General features: G+C 43.5%; 1 protein-coding gene across 3 annotated transcripts in view; it reads right to left on the minus strand.

The window, feature by feature from the left end:
- The window catches only part of sorcs2 (sortilin-related VPS10 domain containing receptor 2), a 407,416-nt gene that overhangs the window by 190,833 nt on the left and 194,574 nt on the right, over positions 1-22,009 (minus strand). For all 3 annotated transcript variants that reach the window (XM_036958238.1, XM_036958237.1, XM_036958236.1), the window contains exon 3: positions 15,704-15,803. In XM_036958238.1, the coding sequence (XP_036814133.1) occupies positions 15,704-15,803 (100 nt within the window). The remainder of the gene's footprint in view (positions 1-15,703; positions 15,804-22,009) is intronic.

Below are 22,009 nucleotides of genomic sequence, written 5' to 3' on the forward strand. Positions count from 1 at the left end.
ATGCAGCCTGACAATGTATTAAAAATCAAAACATACAGCCCAACGTTTGTAGAACAACTAAAGTCACATTAATAACTCTAAATTAAACATAGAGGAGAACCAGTTTCTTTGTTAACCTCCACACAGAATAGCTGCATGTGTTCACTCTCTCAAATCATTTGGAGAAAATATCCTTTCTATTTTATTCAGCTTGGTTCAATTGTATTCTTCAAACTATAAAATAATATAAAATAATGCAATTAAATTCTAAGCAAATCTTGTCTGCTAAATGAACTAGTGTAGCCCACAGCCATTTGGCATAGCCAGATCAGGACCTAACATAAGATAACAACTCAGAGTATGCTTTGCTGTTCCTCTGAAATAGACTACATTTTCTTCATATCATGTTTCTTTAGACCCATCTAAAATAATGGATTTATTGTGAAGGTGTTACATGGATTTATTAGACTTTTTAAAATGTAGATGTTCCATATGTCTGCACCAGTGGCTTGTAGGCTGTGTGTGGAGAGCCAGGAGATGCTCAATGTGTTTATGTTCATTAATGGTCAAGTACCGTGAGACTGACAGTTATTTGCTTGACAATCATCGGTTGACTACATTTCGCGACCGCCACAGCCCTATCTGTACCCTACTCCCCCATAATGGAACAGTGACAGCTGTTGATGCACACCATTTTCTGACACTCCTCAGGGCTTCTGGGTAAACCATGCTACAGTACAGTACGTGTCCGAAATGAACCACAGCCTACAGATACCATCACAATATCACTATGGATTGGGCCTCTTTCTCCCTCTCTCTCCCACTCTCTCACTCTCTCTCGCTCACTCACATGCAATTTGAATGGCTAAGTGACAGTGATGGGGACAGAAAAATAACAAGAGTCCTCTATTTGGAAACCAGGCTAACCTAAATGCACTTTGTTATCCCTGCAGTGAGACATCAACCAATGATATTCCCCCTGAAACCATTTAGGAAAGCTGTCAGGAATATGAAGTGTCACTGGTGTCACTCTGTGGGGAAAATTGCCAATTTTCTAGACTAAGCTAGGCTCTCGTAAGATGAAGTCTAGTCATATAGTGGTAAAGTATGACTTTGTATGACTCTGAGCCTCCCTGTTTCTTTGACTGCCCATTTTTTAATAGACTCCTAGCCTCTGGCTTCTAGCCTCTAGCACAAGGTTCCCGAACTGGCAGACCGCGGGGCAGAATTTGGCATGCAGGTAGTTTATTTGGCCCCCCCTAGGTGTTTTTTTTAACTTCTAGCTTCTAGCCTCTAGCTTCTATCCTCTAGATTTTAGCTTCTAGCCTCTAGCTTCTAGCATCTAGGTTGTAGTTTCTACCCTCTAGCTTTTAGCCTATACCTTTTAGCTTCCAGCCTCTAAATTCTAGACTCTAGCTTTTAGCTTCTAGCCTCTAGTTTAGTAGCGTTTAGCCACTAGCTTCTAGGCTCTAGCTTTGAACCTCTAGCTTATAGCTTCTAGTATCTAGTATATAGCTTCTAGGCTCTAGCCTCTAACCCAAGGTTCCCCAACTGGTGGCCCACGAGCAGGATTTGGCCTGCAGGTGGTTTTTATTTGGCCCCCCAGGTGTTTTTTGTAAATGTTCATTGACTGCAAAAGCACCAGGAAATCCGCTCCAAGTGATTTTAATTTTGTAAATCTGCTCCCAAGTATTCCCACACATAAGAGAGACACGTGATCGTACACAAATGTAAGCAAGGTTTGAAATTATTATGCTTTAGTCAAATATTAAATCTGTTTAGGCTTCTTGTAGTCAATTTGCAGTCTACTGTATTGTACAACTTATTTGTAGTTATATTCCGGACCCAAGATTATCCGCTCAAGAAGAAAAATGTCCTGCGGCTAAATGTAGTTGATGATCCCTGCTCTATGCTCTAGGTTCTAGCTTCTAGCCTCTAGCTTCTAGCCTCTACCCGCAAGCCTCTAGGCTCTAGGCTTTAGCTTCTAGCCTCTAGCTTCTAGTTTTTAGCTTCTAGCCCCTAGTCTTTAGCACATAGCCTCTAGCTTCAAGCCTCTAGCCTCTAGCCTCTAGCTTCTAGACTTAAGCTTCTACTCAAGCCTCTAGCTTTTAGCTTCAATATTCTAGCCTGTAGCTTTTAGCCTCTAGGCTCTAGCTTTACACTTCTAGCCTCTAGCTTTTAGCCTCTAGCCTGTAGACTCTAGCTTTTAGCATCTAGCTTCTAGCCTCTAGCGTCTACCCTCTAGTTCTTAGCTTCTAGCTTCTAGCCTCTAGCTTCTACCCACTAGCTCTTAGCTTCTAGGCTCTAGCCTCTAGCCTCTAGCTCTTAGCCTCAAGCCCCAGACTCTAGGCTCTAGCTCTTAGCTTCTAGCCTCTAGCCTCTAGCCTCTAACCTCTAGCCCAGGGTTCCGCAACTGGCGGCCACGGTGGTTTTATTTGGCCACCCAGGTGTTTTTGTAAAATGTTCATTGTTGGACAAAAAACATGGTAAAAACATCAGGAAATCAGCTCAAAGTGATTTTAATTTAGGAAATCTGTTCCCATACATAAGAGAGACACGTGATTGTAAACAAATGTAGCAAGTTTTGAAATGTTTAGGCTTCTTGAGGTCAATTTACAGTATACAAATTTGCAGTCTACTTGGAATTACTATGTGTTCTGGTTCCCCAATTATCTGCTCAAGTAAAAATCATCATGCAGCTGAATCTAGCTGATGATCCCTGCTCTAGCATCTAGTCTCTAGCCTCTAGTGTCTAGCCTGTAGCCTCTAGGCTCTAGCCTCAAGCCTCCTAGCTCTAGTCTGTAGAATCTAGGCTCTAGTCTCTAGGCTCAAGGCTCTAGCATCTAATCTCTAGCATCTAGTCTTTAGTCTTTAGTCTCTAGTCTGTAGTGTCTAGACTCTAGCCTCTAGGCTCTAGCCTCAAGCCTCCTAGCTCTAGTCTGTAGAATCTAGGCTCTAGAATGTAGTCGCTAGGCTCTAGGCTCTAGGCACTAAACTATAGCCTCCTAGCTCTAGTCTGTAGAATCTAGGCTCTAGAATGTAGGCTCTAGGCTCTAGTCTCTAGCATCTAGTATTTAGTCTTTAGTCTCTAGTCTGTAGTGTCTGGCCTCTAGCCTTTAGGATCTAGCCTCTAGGTTATAGGCTCTATTCTCTAGTCAGTAGCCTCTATTCTCCAGACTCTAGCATCTAGTTTCTGACTCTGTTCTCTGTCTAGGCTCAAGCCTATATCCTCTATCCTCTAGGCACTAGCCTCTATTCTCCAGACTCTATTCTCCAGACTCTTTTCTCCAGACTCTATTCTCTAGTGTCTAGGCTCTAGTCTCTATTCTCTATCCTCCAGCCTCTATACTCTAGTGTCTAGGCTCTATTCTCTAGGGAGGCTCTAGGCTCTAGGCTCTAGGCTCTAGCATCTAGTCTTTAGTCTCTAGTCTGTAGTGTCTAGCCTCTAGCCTTTAGGCTCTAGCCTCTAGGTTATAGGCTCTATTCTCTAGTCAGCAACCTCTATTCTCCAGACTCATCTAGTTTCTAGACTCTGTTCTCTGTCTAGGATCAAGCCTCTATTCACTATCCTCTAGGCACTAGCCTCTATTCTCCAGACTCTATTCTCCAGACTCTATTCTCTAGTGTCTAGGCTCTAGACTCTATTCTCTATCCTCCAGCCTCTATACTCTAGGCACTAGCTTATATTCTCGAGACTCTATTCTCCAGACTCTAGTCTCCAGACTCTATTCTCTAGTGTCTAGTCTCTAGTCTCTATTCTCTATCCTCCAGCCTCTATACTCTAGTGTCTAGTCTCTATCCTCCAGCCTCTATTCTCTAGTGTCTAGGCTCTATTCTCTAGTGTCTAGGCTCTATTCTCTAGTGTCTAGGCTCAATTTTCTAGTGTCTAGGCTCTATTCTCTAGTGTCTAGGCTCTATTCTCTAGTCTCCAGACTCTATTCTCTATCCTCCAGACTCTATTCTCTAGTGTCTAGGCTCTATTCTCTAGTGTCTAGGCTCTATTCTCTAGTGTCTAGGCTCTATTCTCTAGTCTCCAGACTGTATTCTCCAGACTCTATTCTCTAGTGTCTAGGCTCTAGTCTCTAGCATCTAGTCTTTAGTCTTTAGTCTCTAGTCTGTAGTATCTCGCCTCTAGCCTTTAGGCTCTAGCCTCTAGGTTATAGGCTCTATTCTCTAGTCAGTAACCTCTATTCTCCAGACTCATCTAGTTTCTAGACTCTGTTCTCTGTCTAGGCTCACAGCCTCTATTTGCTATCCTCTAGGCACTAGCCTCTATTCTCCAGACTCTATTCTCCAGACTCTGTTCCCTAGTGTCTAGGCTCTAGACTCTATTCTCTATCCTCCAGACTCTATACTCTAGGCACTAGCCTATATTCTCGAGACTCTATTCTCCAGACTCTAGTCTCCAGACTCTATTCTCTAGTATCTAGGCTCTAGTCTCTATTCTCTATCCTCCAGCCTCTATACTCTAGTGTTTAGTCTCTATTCTCTATCCTCCAGCCTCTATTCTCTAGTGTCTAGGCTCTATACTCTAGTGTCTAGGCTCTATTCTCTAGGGAGGCTCTAGTTTCTATTCTCTATCCTCCAGCCTCTATTCTCTAGTGTCTAGGCTATATTCTCTAGTGTCTAGGCTCTATTCTCTAGTGTCTAGGCTCAATTATCTAGTGTCTAGGCTCTATTCTCTAGTGTCTAGGCTCTATTCTCTAGTCTCCAGACTCTATTCTCTATCCTCCAGACTCTATTCTCTAGTGTCTAGGCTCTATTCTCTAGTGTCTAGGCTCTATTCTCTAGTGTCTAGGCTCTATTCTCTAGTCTCCAGACTGTATTCTCCAGACTCTATTCTCTAGTGTCTAGGCTCTAGTCTCTAGCATCTAGTCTTTAGTCTTTAGTCTCTAGTCTGTAGTGTCTCGCCTCTAGCCTTTAGGCTCTAGCCTCTAGGTTATAGGCTCTATTCTCTAGTCAGTAACCTCTATTCTCCAGACTCATCTAGTTTCTAGACTCTGTTCTCTGTCTAGGCTCACAGCCTCTATTTGCTATCCTCTAGGCACTAGCCTCTATTCTCCAGACTCTATTCTCCAGACTCTGTTCCCTAGTGTCTAGGCTCTAGACTCTATTCTCTATCCTCCAGACTCTATACTCTAGGCACTAGCCTATATTCTCGAGACTCTATTCTCCAGACTCTAGTCTCCAGACTCTATTCTCTAGTATCTAGGCTCTAGTCTCTATTCTCTATCCTCCAGCCTCTATACTCTAGTGTTTAGTCTCTATTCTCTATCCTCCAGCCTCTATTCTCTAGTGTCTAGGCTCTATACTCTAGTGTCTAGGCTCTATTCTCTAGGGAGGCTCTAGTTTCTATTCTCTATCCTCCAGCCTCTATTCTCTAGTGTCTAGGCTCTATTCTCTAGTGTATAGGCTCTATTTTCTAGGGAGGCTCTAGTCTCTATTCTCTATCCTCCAGCCTCTATTCTCTAGTGTCTAGCCTCTATACTCTATCCTCCAGCCTCTATTCTCTAGTGTCTAGGCTCTATTCTCTAGTGTATAGGCTCTATTCTCTAGGGAGGCTCTAGTCTCTATTCTCTATCCTCCAGCCTCTAATCTCTAGTGTTTAGTCTCTATTCTCTATCCTCCAGTCTCTATTCTCTAGTGTCTAGGCTCTATACTCTAGTGTCTAGGCTCTATTCTCTAGGGAGGCTCTAGTTTCTATTCTCTATCCTCCAGCCTCTATTCTCTAGTGTCTAGGCTCTATTCTCTAGTGTATAGGCTCTATTCTCTAGGGAGGCTCTAGTCTCTATTCTCTATACTCCAGCCTCTATTCTCTAGTGTCTAGCCTCTATACTCTATCCTCCAGCCTCTATTCTCTAGTGTCTAGGCTCTATTCTCTAGTGTATAGGCTCTATTCTCTAGGGAGGCTCTAGTCTCTATTCTCTATCCTCCAGCCTCTATTCTCTAGTGTCTAGCCTCTATACTCTATCCTCCAGCCTCTATTCTCTAGTGTCTAGGCTCTATTCTCTAGTGTCTAGGCTCTATTACCTAGTGTCTAGGCTATATTCTCTAGTGTCTAGGCTCTATTCTCTAGTGTCTAGGCTCAATTCTCTAGTCTCCAGACTCTATTCTCTATCCTCCAGACTCTATTCTCTAGTGTCTAGGCTCTATTCTCTAGTGTCTAGGCTCTATTCTCTAGTGTCTAGGCTCTATTCTCTAGTGTCTAGACTCTATTCTCTAGTGTCTAGGCTCTATTCTCTATCCTCCAGCCTCTATTCTCTAGGGAGGCTCTATTCTCTAGGGAGGCTCTAGGCTCTATTCTCTAGGGAGGCTCTAGGCTCTATTCTCTAGGGAGGCTCTAGGCTCTATTCTCTAGGGAGGCTCTATTCTCTAGGGAGGCTCTAGGCTCTATTCTCTAGGGAGGCCCTAGGCTCTAACTCCAGCCTCTATTCTCTAGGGAGTCCCTAGGCTCTAACTCCAGCCTCGCTGCAGTGCAAGAAAATCCCCCCAAATATACATTTTCTAGTTTGAGATCTTTCTCATCACTTCTCCTTTCTTACCCTCACTTTTTCACTCTCTCCACTCTCCCCTTTCTCTCAATTCCCAAGCCATAGAATTAGGAAAAGATAAGTGAAAAATCGAGAGATGGAGACAGAGAGGGGAATCGAGGCACAGAGAAACAGAGAGAGAGAGAGAGAGAGAGAGAGAGAGAGAGATAGAGAGAGAGAGAAAGAGAGAGAAAGAGAGAAAAATAGAGAGGGGCAGAAAGAGAGGGAGAGAGAGAGAAAGTTTTGAGTTTGTATAGATCACATAATTATCCTCAGGCTGGCCGCTGGCTGCCTCACTAAACTGAGCTGTGCTGAGGAGGGGAGGGGTGGGGGGTGGGGGGGGGGGTAGTGGATGAGACAGTAGGACTGGCTTTGGGGGAGAATCTCTATCGATCTATTCATTCGCTGTCATTATTTGTCTGCCTGCCTGTCTGCCTGCCTGTCTGCCTGCCCGTCTGCCTATCTGCCTGCCTGTCTGCCTATCTGTCTGCCTGGAAACACAACATGCTGAGGATCTCCCATCCATCCCTCATAGCAGCAATGTTACAGCACAGCCATTGTAACACACAGTATACTGGAGAGAGATAGGAATATATAGCTTTACTGCAGGATACTGTGTACTGGAGTCTGCATGAAATCACTGCAGCTAAAGCACTTTCACTGTTTCTGTTTATTGTTTAGTTATTTAGTATTCTATCCCCTCCCTCTTCCCCCTTTTAGAGTATTTGCTGTCTCAGCTACACAACAGGACGGGCTCCCCCCTCATGCCTCTTTCTCCCCCCGTATCGGATCAGTAACTAGGGGCTCTTACTGGGGTCACCTTACTGAACTGCCCTCTCCCTACTTATCCACACACACACACACACACACACACACACACACACACACACACACACACACACACACACACACACACCCACCCCTTTCTCCTCCACTTCCTCCCAGTCACGATCAATCAATTCATGGTGTCTGGCTCAGGGTCTCACTGCAGCAGTTAGCAAGGAAGAGGAGGGAGAGGAGAGAAGGAGGGAAGGAGGAGGGAGAGGAAGAGAGCATCATAAAAATAGTCTCTATTGTGATGTTAATATTTATGGCAGTGTTAGTGCAGGATGGAAGACTCTATAGATCAGAAGGGTGGCATACGACACACAGGGAGAGATGGCAGGAGGAGAAAGGGAGGGGAGGAGAGGAGGGAGAGAGGAGGATAGGGGAAGAGCAGGGGGAGAGGATGAGGAGAGGATGAGGAGAGGGGAAGAGCAGGGGGAGAGGATGAGGAGAGGATGAGGAGAGAGGGAGAGCAGGGGGACAGGATGAGGAGAGGGGGAGAGGGGGAAGAGAGGACGAGGAGAGGGGGAGAGGATGAGGAGAGGATGAGGAGAGGGGAAGAGCAGGGGGAGAGGATGAGGAGAGGATGAGGAGAGAGGGAGAGCAGGGGGACAGGATGAGGAGAGGGGGAGAGGATGAGGAGAGAGGGAGAGGATGAGGAGAGGATGAGGAGAGGGAGAGGAGAGGATGAGGAGAGGATGAGGAGAGGATGAGGAGAGGGGGAGAGGATGAGGAGAGGAGGAGGAGAGGGGGAGAGGATGAGGAGATGATGAGGAGAGTAGGAGGAGAGGATGAGGAGAGCAGGAGGAGAGGGGGAGAGCAGGGGGAGAGGAGGAGAAGGGGAGAGGAGCTAGTTGATGATCCCTGCTTCAGTCTCTAGCCTCTAGCTTCTAGCTTCTAGCCTCTAGTTTCAAAGGAGAACTGGAACATGCTGTCGTACACATCGATCCAGAGCATCCAAAACATGCTCAACAGGTGACATGTCTGGTGAGTATGCAGGCCATGGAAGAACTGGGACATTTTCAGCTACCAATTGTGTACAGATCCTTGCGACATGGGGCTGCGCATTATCATGCTGAAACATGAGGTGATGGCAGCAGATGAATGGCACGACAATGGGCCTCAGGATCTCGTCACGGTATCTCTGTGCATTCAAATTGCCATCGATAAAATGCAATTGTGTATGTTGTTCATGCCTGTCCATACCATAACCCCACCGCCACCATGTGGCACTCTGTTCACAATGTTGACATCAGCAAACCGCTCACCCACACAACACCATACAAGTTGTCTGCAGTTATGAGGCCAGTTGGTCGTACTGCCAAATTCTCTAAATCGATGTTGGTAGAGAGACAAATTAACATTCAGTTCTCTGGCAACAGCTCTGGTGGACATTGCTGCAGTCAGCATGTCAATTCTACGCTCTCTCAAAATTTGAGACTTCTGTGGCATTGTGTTGTGTGACAAAACTGCACATTTTAGAGGGGCCATTTATTGTCCCCAGCACAAGTTTCACCTTTGTAACGATCCTGCTGTTTAATCAGCTTCTTGATATGCCATATCTGTCAGGTAGATGGATTATCTTGACAAAGGAGAAATGCTCACTAACAGGGATGTAAATAAATTTTTGCACAAAATTTGAGAGAGTGATAAGCTTTTTGTACGAATGGAACATTTCTGGGATCTTTTATTTCAGCTCATGAAACCCAGGGACCAACACTTTACATGTTGCATTTATATATTTGTTCAGTATAGTATCATAACAAAGCCCTCTACATCCCATTAGAGATTTCAAAGTGCTTGTTTTAATATAATTACCAGTCTGTTTAAGCTGGGGTTAAAGGCCTGTCAGCTTGTTACAGTCAAGGCAACCAGCTCTCCAAAATTGAAAGGCTATGGTTCAATTTGGCCACTCGCTTTAATCTGCTTGGGATTGTTATAAAGCGATTGGCCGATGGTTATTTTTAGAAGCTAAGGCTAATATTGGAGAACTGGGCCAAAATTGGTGTGTTATGTCAAACTTAATAAATGTAGCTAACAACCACAGCAGCTTTTCACAGACACACAACTGACTGAATGGATCAAATATCTCTGTTTATTTTTTAGAAGCTAAGACAACTGGTGCCAAAAGGACTGTGTGTTATTTTTAAACCTAATCAATGTAACAAACTGCCACAGCAGCTTTTCGTAGAGGCACAACGGAAGGAATCAATCAAACAGCACTTGATCATATAACATTTGGTCGAACATAACTTGAGCTAAATGGATCGCTCATTGTAGTAAGGCACGCAATGGCATAATAATGTAACTGCAATAATCAGCATTCTCTCCCTACCTACCACCAGATAGCACTGTGAGCCTATCCCCCCCGTCTATGAGCCAATGGTATATTCCCCTGTATTGATCTGTGAGAGAATCTAGTTCAGGTCAATCCATTTATCTCTGTCATGGGACTATGTGTGGCACAGTGTTGATTACAGAGTCCCCAACACACCGAGACACACACACACACACACACACACACAGTCACCTACCTCAGATACAAGTTAAATAGATCAATACATTAGCAGGCCTTTAGGTCCCACCATGGACAGGACAAACCTGATCATGGGTTTCACACTGTATCATCATCTGAATTCATTGAGCGTTAGCTACTGTAGCTAGCAATCAGGTCTATGGAGTTGTAGATGTGGTATCTTACTGTATTTGGTAGTGCTACTCATTCTTATACGGAAGAAAATGTAGCATTAAGACCTGGGTATATTAGGTTTCCAGAATCATTGCAGAATCATTCCAGATTCATTCCAGAATCATTCCAGAATCATTTCAGAATCATTCCAGATTTATTCCAGAATCATTCCAGAATCATTCCAGATTCATTCCAGAATCATTTCAGAATCATTCCAGGTTCATTCCAGATTCATTCCAGAATCATTTCAGAATCATTCCAGGTTCATTACAGAATCATTACAGAATCATTCCAGAATCATGCCAGAATCATGCCAGAGCCTCTGGATTGGGGATTCCAGCTCTTGGGATAGGCTAGTAGTAAAATGATCAAGATAATTCTAGTTCTACACTATAACATAGGATGAAGCAATCATGAAGAACCAACTGTTCTCTGTTTGACATACAGGCCCAGGCTCACAGAGGTTTAACATAGCTTTTGAAACGTCCGGACATGTATGGAGAATCCCCATATAGCCTTGAACCAGTAATCATCTGGTAAGATTTAGCTATACCCTAGCATCTGACTGATCTCAGTTCACCGTTCCCCATGCTCCCCTGCCTCTTTATCTCTCCCAGAGCAGGTCCCAGACCAGTGACTGTAGGCCTGAGATGAAAGCATTGCTGATTCTCTATGTCCATAGGCCACAGCTGTGACTTCATAGGAATGGAAGGGGAGTGGAGAGGGAACAGAAACAAGGGATTGGTTGGGTCTCCTTTGGGTCACCTCATGGGTTTAGCGGGTGCAGTTTACAGCCTTCAGATAGGCTCCTCCCCCTTGTCGAGCAGGGCGAAACTGTGTTCTATATTCATGTCAATGGTCATCAACCGCTTCACGGTTGTAGAACCTCACATTTTCTAGTTTAAAAAACGATATAACAAATATAGGCATATTTTTAAGGCCCATAACTACATATAACTTTATCTGCCACAACGATGTAGGCTATGCTCAAAAGGGATTCCCTTCCAAGTAAATGTATAGCCAAGAAGTTCTGGATTAGTATATATTTCAACAAGGGTTTTGGCAGTAGAAAGGAATTAAATATGAAATAAGCTAGTTACTCTCCACAGCACTGGGCAAATAGGGGGAAGAAACTCCAAACACTCTCTCAGTTAATTTTCTCTATCTGCCTAGAAGGTCAAATGCCATTAAAATGCGTCTCCTTTCACTGCTTTTGAACAGATTCCACCATAATTTTCTTCATAATTGCCTGCGCGGCTCCTCTACCGTGAGATAATGCTGGACAAAGGAGGAAAATGTATTTTAGAGGAAAATGAACCAATTTTAAAAAATGGTCTTCCTTCCATTAAAGTTTTCTATCGAGTCGAGGAATTACAATAGAGAGAGTCAGACAGCAATCTGGCCAGGCATAATCAGCATGCTATTTGACTGTCCATCATAGAAAACTATATGATACTGTCTGTCCAAATGAAAGGAGACTGTTTCCTCTCAAGGCCAGTCTCAATTTCTGTATCTTTCTGTCTCTGACACTTCTTCCTTTCACTTCCTCTCACCCCCCCCTCCCCCCTCACTCTCTCACCCCCCCCCTCCCTCCCTCCCTCACTCTCTCACCCCCCTCCCTCACTCTCTCACCCCCCTCCCTCCCTCACTCTCTCACCCTCCCTCTCTCTACCCCTCTCTTGCCCTCTATCCATCCATGTCTCTCTCTCACACCCCCCCTCTCACTCTCTCTCTCTACCCTTCCATCTATCTCTCTACCCCTCCAGCTCTCTCTCTCTCACCATCTCTCTCTCTCACCCTCCCTCTTTATCTCTCTCTCTCTCTCTCTCTCTCTCTCTCACACCCACACCCACACCTCAGTGTGTGAATAGAGGTCTCCCTCTACAAGGTTATCTTCAGGCAGTAAAACTCTCTCATCTTCTCTGTCAGTTCTCTGAGGATAGGGGTTTATCATTCACGCAAGGCTGGGCCAGTCACACGTCCACCACACCACCTAAAAGAAGCTTCCCGTACTGGATCAATGACCTGTCATCCAGCCGATGTTAACAAAACCTGTCTACCTCCACAGAATTGACGGATACTGTTCATTTCAACCTAGCCTGAGGGGAACCCAAATCTGACCTGGAATCAAATAGTATGTGTTTTCTTTCAAGTACTTTGCTTGATTTAACATGCCTGGCAAAATCAAGCTGGGAGGATGGTCCCAAAAGTGCAAAACCTCACCCAACTGGCACTCAAGGCAGGTTCAAGAAAATGCTTATTTGAAGGATTGTAAATACATTTGAACCCAGGTCTGACCCAAATACTAATCTAGAGGCAGTCTACAATGTCCGTGGTATCCTTCTCTACTGACACCAAGCTTCACAGTATCAACTACAGACTAATGTTACATCTGCAAGTCTATTTAGAGGCTATTTAGAGGATTTGTGTGTTGAAAAGGTTATTTCACAAGTCCTCAACTGGCAGCTTCATTAATGACCTCTTAGGGCAAGGGGGCAGTGTTCGGAAGTTCGGATGAATGACGTGCCCAAAGTAAACTGCCTATTACTCAGGCCCAGAAGCTAGGATATGCATATAATTGGTAGCATTGGATAGAAAACACTCTAAAGTTTCTAAAACTGTTAAAAGCTTTTGAGGTCACAGGCCATTTCAATGCTAGTCTATGGGATATACAAATAAATAGCTCCCAGATTGCAGTTTCTAGGGCTTCCACTAGATGTCAACAGTCTTTAGAAAGGGTTTCAGGCTTGTTTTTTGAAAAAACGAATGAGTAGTTGTAGTTTTTCCAAGGTGTCTTGTTGGTGCGTGAATGAGGTGCGCTCTTCTCTTTATCTTCCCTATTGAACATACTATTCTCCGTCTTAGATGTAATTGTTTATTTAGATATTTGAGTACCATAGTATTAATTACAAACATCGTTTGATTTGTTTGGACAAACTTCACCGGTAACTTTTTGGATTTGTTTGTATGCATGTTGAACGAGTGGATTACTGAAATCAAAGGCGCCAACTAAACAGACTTTTTTGGATATAAATTAGGACTTTATCGAACAAAACAACCATTCATTGTGTAGCTGGGACCCTTGGGATTGCAAACAGAGGAAGATCTTCAAAGGTAAGTGATTTTGGATTTTGTGATGCCTGTGCTGGTTTGAAAAAGTATTTTGATGTTGGGCGCTGTCCTCAGATAATCGCATGATATGCTTTCGCCGCAAAGCCTTTTTGAAATCTGACAACACGGTTGGAATAACAAGAAGTTAAGATTTAAAACGATGTAAGACGATGTATGTTCAATGTTTAATATAAACATTTTGTCATTTGAATTTGGCGCGCTCCAGCTTCACCGGATGTTGTCGATTTTGATCCAGATAGCGGGAGGTTCATTAGATAGTACCCGCAAAAAAAAACTGCCTCAATGTCAACAGTGAAGAGGCGACTCCGGGATGCTGGCCATCTAGGCAGAGTTGCAAAGAAAAAGCCATTTCTCAGACTGGCCAATAAAAATAAAAGATTAAGATGGGCAAAAGAACAGAGACACTGGAAAGAGGAACTCTGCCTTGAAGGCCAGCATCCCACAGTCGCCTCTTCACTGTTGACGTTGATACTGGTGTTTTGCGGGTACTATTTAATGAAGCTGCCAGTTCAGGACTTGTGAGGCGTCTGCTTCTCTGCTTCTCAAACTAGGCACTCTAATGTACTTGTCCTCTTGCTCAGTTGTGCACCGGGGCCACCGGGGCCACTCCTCTTTCTATTCTGGTTAGAGACAGTTTATGCTGTTCTGTGAATGGAGTTGTACACAGTGTTGTACGAGATCTTCAGTTTCTTGGCAATTTCTCGCACAGAATAGCATTAATTTCTCAGAACAAGAATAAACTGATGAGTTTCAGAAGAAAGGTCTTTGTTTCTAGCCATTTTGAGCCTGTAATCAAACCCACAAATGCTGATGCTCCAGATACTCAACAGGTCTAAAGAAGGCCAGTTTTAACTTTAATCAGAACAACAGTTTTCAGCGGTGCTAACATAATTGCAAAAGGCTTTTCCAATGATCAATTAGCCTTTTAAAATGATAAACTTGGATTAGCTAATACAACATGCCATTGGAACACAGGAATGATAGTTGCTGATAATGGGCCTCTGTACGCCTATGTAGATATTCCATTAAAAATCTGCCATTTCCAGCTACAATAGTCATTTTCAACATTAACACTGTATTTCTGATCAATTTTATGTTATTTTAATGGACAAAAAAACGTGCTTTTCTTTCAAAAAGAAGGACAAGTGACCCCAAACTTTAGAACGGTAGTGTACATCTTTGCAACATACACATGGCATGCAAGCACTTTCAGATGCACACACGTACACACACACACACACACGTACACACATACACACACACACACACACACACACACACACACACACACACACACACACACACACATACACACACACACACACACACACACACACACACACACACACATACACACACACACACGTACACACACACACACACACACACATACACACACACACACACACACACACACACACATACACACACACACACACACACACACACACACACACACACACATACACATACACACACACACACACACACACACACACACACACATACACACACACACACGTACACACACATACACACACACACGTACACACATACACACACACACACACACACACACACATACACACACACATACACACACACACACACACACACACACACATACACACACACACACACACACACACACACACACACATACACACACACACACACACACACACATACACACACACACACACACACACACACACACACACACACACACACACACACACACACACATACACACACACACACGTACACACACACACACACACACACATACACACACACACACACACACATACACACACACACACACGTACACACACACACACACACACACACGTACACACACACACACACACACACATACACACACACACACACAAACACAAACACAAACACAGACACAATGCTACACTACAGCAGTGGTTGGTCTTTCACTAAGAGGAATCCCCTCATGCTAACTCTGGGGTGTGTTTGAATACCAAGCTCAGCCATACTTCCTATTACCAGTCTGTCAGAAGACAGACACTCACAGTCAGGACCCCAGAGACATTAATCTCCCCCTGTCCACTCAGCTCTCTGTCTCTCAGTCAGTCTTTTAGTCAGTCTTTCGCTCTCTCTCTCTCGCTCAAGGAAATTATGATGACTGTATTCCCAGGCAATTAACCGCTACCGATGTCTCGCCCCCAATCATTGTGAAAAGGTGTGTATTTGCGTGAGCATGACCCTGGAGGATGAGTCAGTGAGTCCCAGCTGAATTTGGGAATTAGTGGAATGGAGGGTATGGACGATTCACTTTGTCTAATCTTCTCAATCTCTTATTGATTAAAGCCCCAGGCCCAGGGGATAACATCAGCTGATTGGACGAGCTGCCACGGCGGGCGGAACAGGGAAATGAGAAGCAGGTTCAATCAAATCTCTCATCCTGACGTAATGTTTAAGAGTGAGTGCCCTCACTTTCTCCTAAACTTTGTGTTTCATAAAGTCTATGTCACCAAGCTTTCCCAAAGCACCCGAGTGTTATACCACCTCCTACCTTTTTCTTGTTGGTGGGGCAGATATAGAAGTTAGAGACCACGATGGTTGTACCAGGCATCAGGTTGAGCTTTGTGTAGGTGGTGCCATAGTCACTGGATCTGAAGAGAAACAGAGAAACAGAGAGAGGTGAATATCCTGGGTCTGAGGGAATGACAGGTTTTACGGAATCGAGTCAAAATACAAAAGCGATCATTCTTTCTTTACAGCCATTTCAGTTTTTTATTACCATTCTCCCTTCCTGTACTCCTAAACCTGAAGCATTACAGGTTCACATATTGAAACTGACGGCCAGAGTTGACAGAACAGGATTACATATTTGAAAAGGCCCAGAAAACCGCAACTGGCTTTAATCTGCCTTTACTGCTCTCTCTTTACCGTATTAGCTCTCTCTTTACCGTATTAGCTCTCTCTTACCGTATTAGCTCTCTCTCTTACCGTATTAGCTCTCTCTTACCGTATTAGCTCCCTCTCTTACCATATTAGCTCTCTCTTTACCGTATTAGCTCTCTCTTACCGTATTAGCTCTCTCTCTTACCGTATTAGCTCTCTCTTACCGTATTAGCTCTCTCTTACCGTATTAGCTCTCTCTCTTACCGTATTAGCTCTCTTTACTGTATTAGCTCTCTCTCTACCGTATTAGCTCTCTCTTACCGTATTAGTTCTCTCTCTTACCGTATTAGCTCTCTCTTTACTGTATTAGCTCTCTCTTACCATATTAGCTCTCTCTTTACTGTATTAGCTCTCTCTTACCGTATTAGCTCTCTCTTTACCGTATTAGCTCTCTCTTAACGTATTAGCTCTCTCTTTACCATATCAGTTCTCTCTTACCGTATTAGCTCTCTCTTACAGTATTAGCTCTCTCTTACCGTATTAGCTCTCTCTTTACCGTATTAGCGGCATAGCACTGCCCAGCTCGACCCCCTGTTGTGGTTAAGAGTGACAGACAGCGAGACAGCTGGACAGCGAAGCATTGGCTGAACCATTGGCGAATAACCACGGGCTAGGGACGAAGCGGCGAAACGCACTGGCAAAGCCCCAAACTGTGGCAGTTTCATGAGAATGTGATGGTTAGGTGACGGCTGCAGTGTAAAGGACCCTGAGATGTCTGAGATTGATGGCCGACTACTTGACAATGTTTCTCCAGCCTAGCCAAGACAAACACCTAGGAATGGCTAGTGCGAGGAACGTAATTATTTGCGACACTTTCTGTTGAATGGTGCAGTTTTGCTGGCCAAGGGTGACGTCTGCGGAAAATTGACAGGCGTGCTCTGGTCAATTAGTCAATTAGCTTTCATTTTGCAGGCTACATATTCTACATCCTTGCTGTGAATCACACCAAAGTATAAAGGAGACTCTGATATAACTTTAAACACAGACCAACCAGCAAGTATCGCAGACACAGAGGAACTCTATATTCAAATAGAATAAATTGGCATGATTTCTATTCCGTCCTCTTCCTTACCTGAATGTGCTTATTGTCACTCTGGATAACAGCATCTGATATATGCCTAGAATTTAAATGCAAATGGTCTCTACACTGACTCTTTGAATGCTATTAAACCTACTGTATATAAAATGTTATTAAGAGTAATTGTTTAAAGCAGTATTGTGCTATTGCCAGTAAGGATAGGGTTTATAAAGAGATAGTCAGTCCAAACTCCTAAAGGCGTCAGCATGCTTCAGTTCAGGTGGCGGCTAGGCGAAGCCGGCTAGGTGAACAGAACGAGTGTGCTCACATATTCCCTTAAAAGACATTCGCTTGAAAATTTAGAAAAAAAAGCACAATAGTACTGTTTGTCCATTTTGAGACGCCGTAGCAAGTATACACTTCCTCAAAATGGTCTAAGATAATTTAAGAAATCTGTCATTAATTTTGACGTTTTTGCAGAGGAGACCTTTAGTCGCTCAATTTTACATCTACTGTAACAAGATGATTGGGGCAGTATTTCTCAATGAAAATATGTACATGAAAATGAGTCGTCTCACTTGTTGAATGACAACAAAGACTTTATTGAAGAATCCCTACAGCTGACCAATAACGGAGGAAGGGGCGTAGACTTCGGCTCCCAAACTTCGACCTTAAAAATTATTGTAATGTGCCCGAACAGCCGAAAAAAAAAACGGACCGAATTACTAAACGAACAAAAACAGTCACAAAATGTCATCGTAAAAAAAGCATGCATTCTTCCGAATTGTTTCGGCTGGAAAGCATAAAGACGCCTTAACACAGATTGGACTGGAAGTGATCCTGTGCTGAGTGAGAAAGGGAAGAGGAGAGAGAGAGGAGAGCAGTGAGAGTGGTTCAGTGTTGAAGAGAGTAGAGAGGAGAGAGGGAAGAGGGGAGAGGTGGGCATCTGGCCATGATGAAGGGGAGTGATCAGAGAGCACGTCCACCCGGCCCCAGACAAGTGGATTTACTTTACGGCATTACTCTCTAACACTCAGCAGGGCAGCACACACAACGATGGGCACACATACATGGATATAAACAAGAGGAAACACAGACACACACACAAACACGTATACAGACACACAGACAGACAGACAGACAGACAGACAGACAGACAGACAGACAGACAGACAGACAGACAGACAGACAGGCAGGCAGGCAGGCAGGCAGGCAGGCAGGCAGGCAGGCAGACAGACAGACACCTGCAGACACACACACACGCACACACACACACACACACACACACACACACACACACACAGACACACACACACACACACAGACACCAAGTCGCCGAAATCTCCCATTCCTTCGGCAATGTTTCCGCTGAGAGCTCTGACAGAGCTGCACAAAATGGAGTGGCCTAGCAGGGCTTGAGCTATTTCTTCACGTCCCAGTGTGAGCGAGTGGTGTTTTCATCTTCCCCAGTGTTAACCTGGATAACTCACAGAGGAGAGAGACAGATTCTGCTGATGGCTGTGTGTGTTCTGAGCCAGAGATCACTGCTCAACTCAAAGCTGTGCCCACTGTGCTGCTTCTACTGAAGCCTACAGGGAGACAAGGCCTATATGCTCTCACTCAGTATAACTAAGAATACACGTGTTATGATAGCTCGTGATAGCTTATGATAGCTTTCTTTAAATGGTTAGTTCAACGTCCAAAATCGAAAGCTCATCAACTGTCTGAAGTAACTTGTGCACGAGCTAGCTTTTGAGCTTCTCTCTCATAGAGATTTTGCTAAATGCTAGCACCACCAGGCCCCTGCTGGCAGTCTCTTGCCCAGGGGGGTGAGGGGTCTTGTGGAGTCAGTGGGTCCAGATGCTGGCCCTGGTGAGTATGTCTGGGCATTGTGCCCACCACCACTGTCAGCCCCGTGGTCATTACACTTACCCTAATTAAGGCCTGAGAGTTTAATGGAGACGTGGCATTTTTGGCCCCATCGCCAAGGACAGATAATTGGCGTTGGAATGGAGTTAATTTAACGGACAACTGTGTTTGGATGGGGAAGTGTGTCTTTCATCTCAACCTGTCTGTGTGATTACATTCATTCAAGGGAGCCAAAAGCTAGCTAGATTAAAGGACAGTAGCGGAAAGAACAACAAACCCTAAATGAGAAAGAATTTCTCACCCGGTTTAAAGGGTCTCGTTACCATCGAGTTAGAGACAACGCTTTTTGTGGTTGTTTGGATTTAAACTGTGATGAGAAAAAAAAAAAACGCTTCTTAAATATTCCACGGGATTAAAGTCAAAGGTTCATTGATGAGACATTGTTTAACTAATAAATCAAATTTGGGGGTTGTGTTCGGAGGCCGGCGTTCAGATGGCTAACGTTTGAGAAAGTAATGGTGTTAAATTGATAGGAGATAGCAGGATTAACAGGAGAGTTCATTTAGTACTGTTCAGATAGCAGGATTAACAGGATAGTTCATTTAGTACTGTTCAACTAGCAGGATTAACAGGAGAGTTCATTTAGTACTGTTCAGATAGCAGGATTAACAGGAGAGTTCATTTAGTACTGCTGTTCAGATAGCAGGATTAACAGGATAGTTCATTTAGTACTGTTCAGATAGCAGGATTAACAGGAGAGTTCATTTAGTACTGCTGTTCAGATAGCAGGATTAACAGGAGAGTTCATTTAGTACTGTTCAGATAGCAGGATTAACAGGAGAGTTCATTTAGTACTGTTCAGAAAGCAGGATTAACAGGAGAGTTCATTTAGTACTGTTCAACTAGCAGGATTAACAGGAGAGATCATTTAGTACTGTTCAACTAGCAGGATTAACAGGAGAGATCATTTAGTACTGTTCAACTAGCAGGATTAACAAGAGAGATCATTTAGTACCGCTGTTCAACTAGCAGGATTAACAGGAGAGTTCATTTAGTACTGTTCAACTAGCAGGATTAACAGGAGAGAACATTTAGTACTGCTGTTCAGATAGCAGGATTAACAGGAGAGTTCATTTAGTACTGTTCAGATAGCAGGATTAACAGGAGAGTTCATTTAGTACTGTTCAACTAGCAGGATTAACAGGAGAGTTCATTTAGTACTGTTCAACTAGCAGGATTAACAGGAGAGATCATTTAGTACTGTTCAACTAGCAGGATTAACAGGAGAGAACGTTTAGTACTGCTGTTCAACTAGCAGGATTACCAGGAGAGATCATTTAGTACTGTTCAACTAGCAGGATTAACAGGAGAGTTCATTTAGTACTGCTGTTCAACTAGCAGGATTAACAGGAGAGTTCATTTAGTACTGTTCAACTAGCAGGATTAACAGGAGAGTTCATTTAGTACTGTTCAACTAGCAGGATTAACAGGAGAGATCATTTAGTACTGTTCAACTAGCAGGATTAACAGGAGAGTTCATTTAGTACTGTTCAACTAGCAGGATTAACAGGAGAGTTCATTTAGTACTGCTGTTCAGATAGCAGGATTAACAGGAGAGTTCATTTAGTACTGTTCAACTAGCAGGATTAACAGGAGAGTTCATTTAGTACTGCTGTTCAGATAGCAGGATTAACAGGAGAGTTCATTTAGTACTGTTCAACTAGCAGGATTAACAGGAGAGTTCACTTAGTACTGTTCAACTAGCAGGATTAACAGGAGAGTTAATTTAGTACTGCTGTTCAGATAGCAGGATTAACAGGAGAGTTCATTTAGTACTGTTCAACTAGCAGGATTATCAGGAGAGTTCATTTAGTACTGTTCAACAAGCAGGATTAACAGGAGAGTTCATTTAGTACTGTTCAACTAGCAGGATTAACAGGAGAGTTCATTTAGTACTGCTGTTCAGATAGCAGGATTAACAGGAGAGTTAATTTAGTACTGCTGTTCAGATAGCAGGATTAACAGGAGAGTTCATTTAGTACTGTTCAGATAGCAGGATTAACAGGAGAGTTCATTTAGTACTGTTCAGAAAGCAGGATTAACAGGAGAGTTCATTTAGTACTGTTCAACTAGCAAGATTAACAGGAGAGATCATTTAGTACTGTTCAACTAGAAGGATTAACAGGAGAGATCATTTAGTACTGTTCAACTAGCAGGATTAACAGGAGAGATCATTTAGTACCGCTGTTCAACTAGCAGGATTAACAGGAGAGTTCATTTAGTACTGTTCAACTAGCAGGATTAACAGGAGAGAACATTTAGTACTGCTGTTCAGATAGCAGGATTAACAGGAGAGTTCATTTAGTACTGTTCAGATAGCAGGATTAACAGGAGAGTTCATTTAGTACTGTTCAACTAGCAGGATTAACAGGAGAGTTCATTTAGTACTGTTCAGATAGCAGGATTAACAGGAGAGAACATTTAGTACTGCTGTTCAACTAGCAGGATTAACAGGAGAGTTCATTTAGTACTGCTGTTCAGATAGCAGGATTAACAGGAAAGAACATTTAGTACTGCTGTTCAACTAGCAGGATTAACAGGAGAGTTCATTTAGTACTGTTCAACTAGCAGGATTAACAGGAGAGATCATTTAGTACTGTTCAACTAGAAGGATTAACAGGAGAGATCATTTAGTACTGTTCAACTAGCAGGATTAACAGGAGAGATCATTTAGTACCGCTGTTCAACTAGCAGGATTAACAGGAGAGTTCATTTAGTACTGTTCAACTAGCAGGATTAACAGGAGAGAACATTTAGTACTGCTGTTCAACTAGCAGGATTAACAGGAGAGTTCATTTAGTACTGCTGTTCAGATAGCAGGATTAACAGGAGAGAACATTTAGTACTGCTGTTCAACTAGCAGGATTAACAGGAGAGTTCATTTAGTACTGTTCAGATAGCAGGATTAACAGGAGAGTTCATTTAGTACTGTTCAGAAAGCAGGATTAACAGGAGAGTTCATTTAGT

This window comes from Oncorhynchus mykiss, chromosome 21 (genome assembly GCF_013265735.2).
Source record: "Oncorhynchus mykiss isolate Arlee chromosome 21, USDA_OmykA_1.1, whole genome shotgun sequence".
NCBI lineage: Eukaryota > Metazoa > Chordata > Actinopteri > Salmoniformes > Salmonidae > Oncorhynchus > Oncorhynchus mykiss.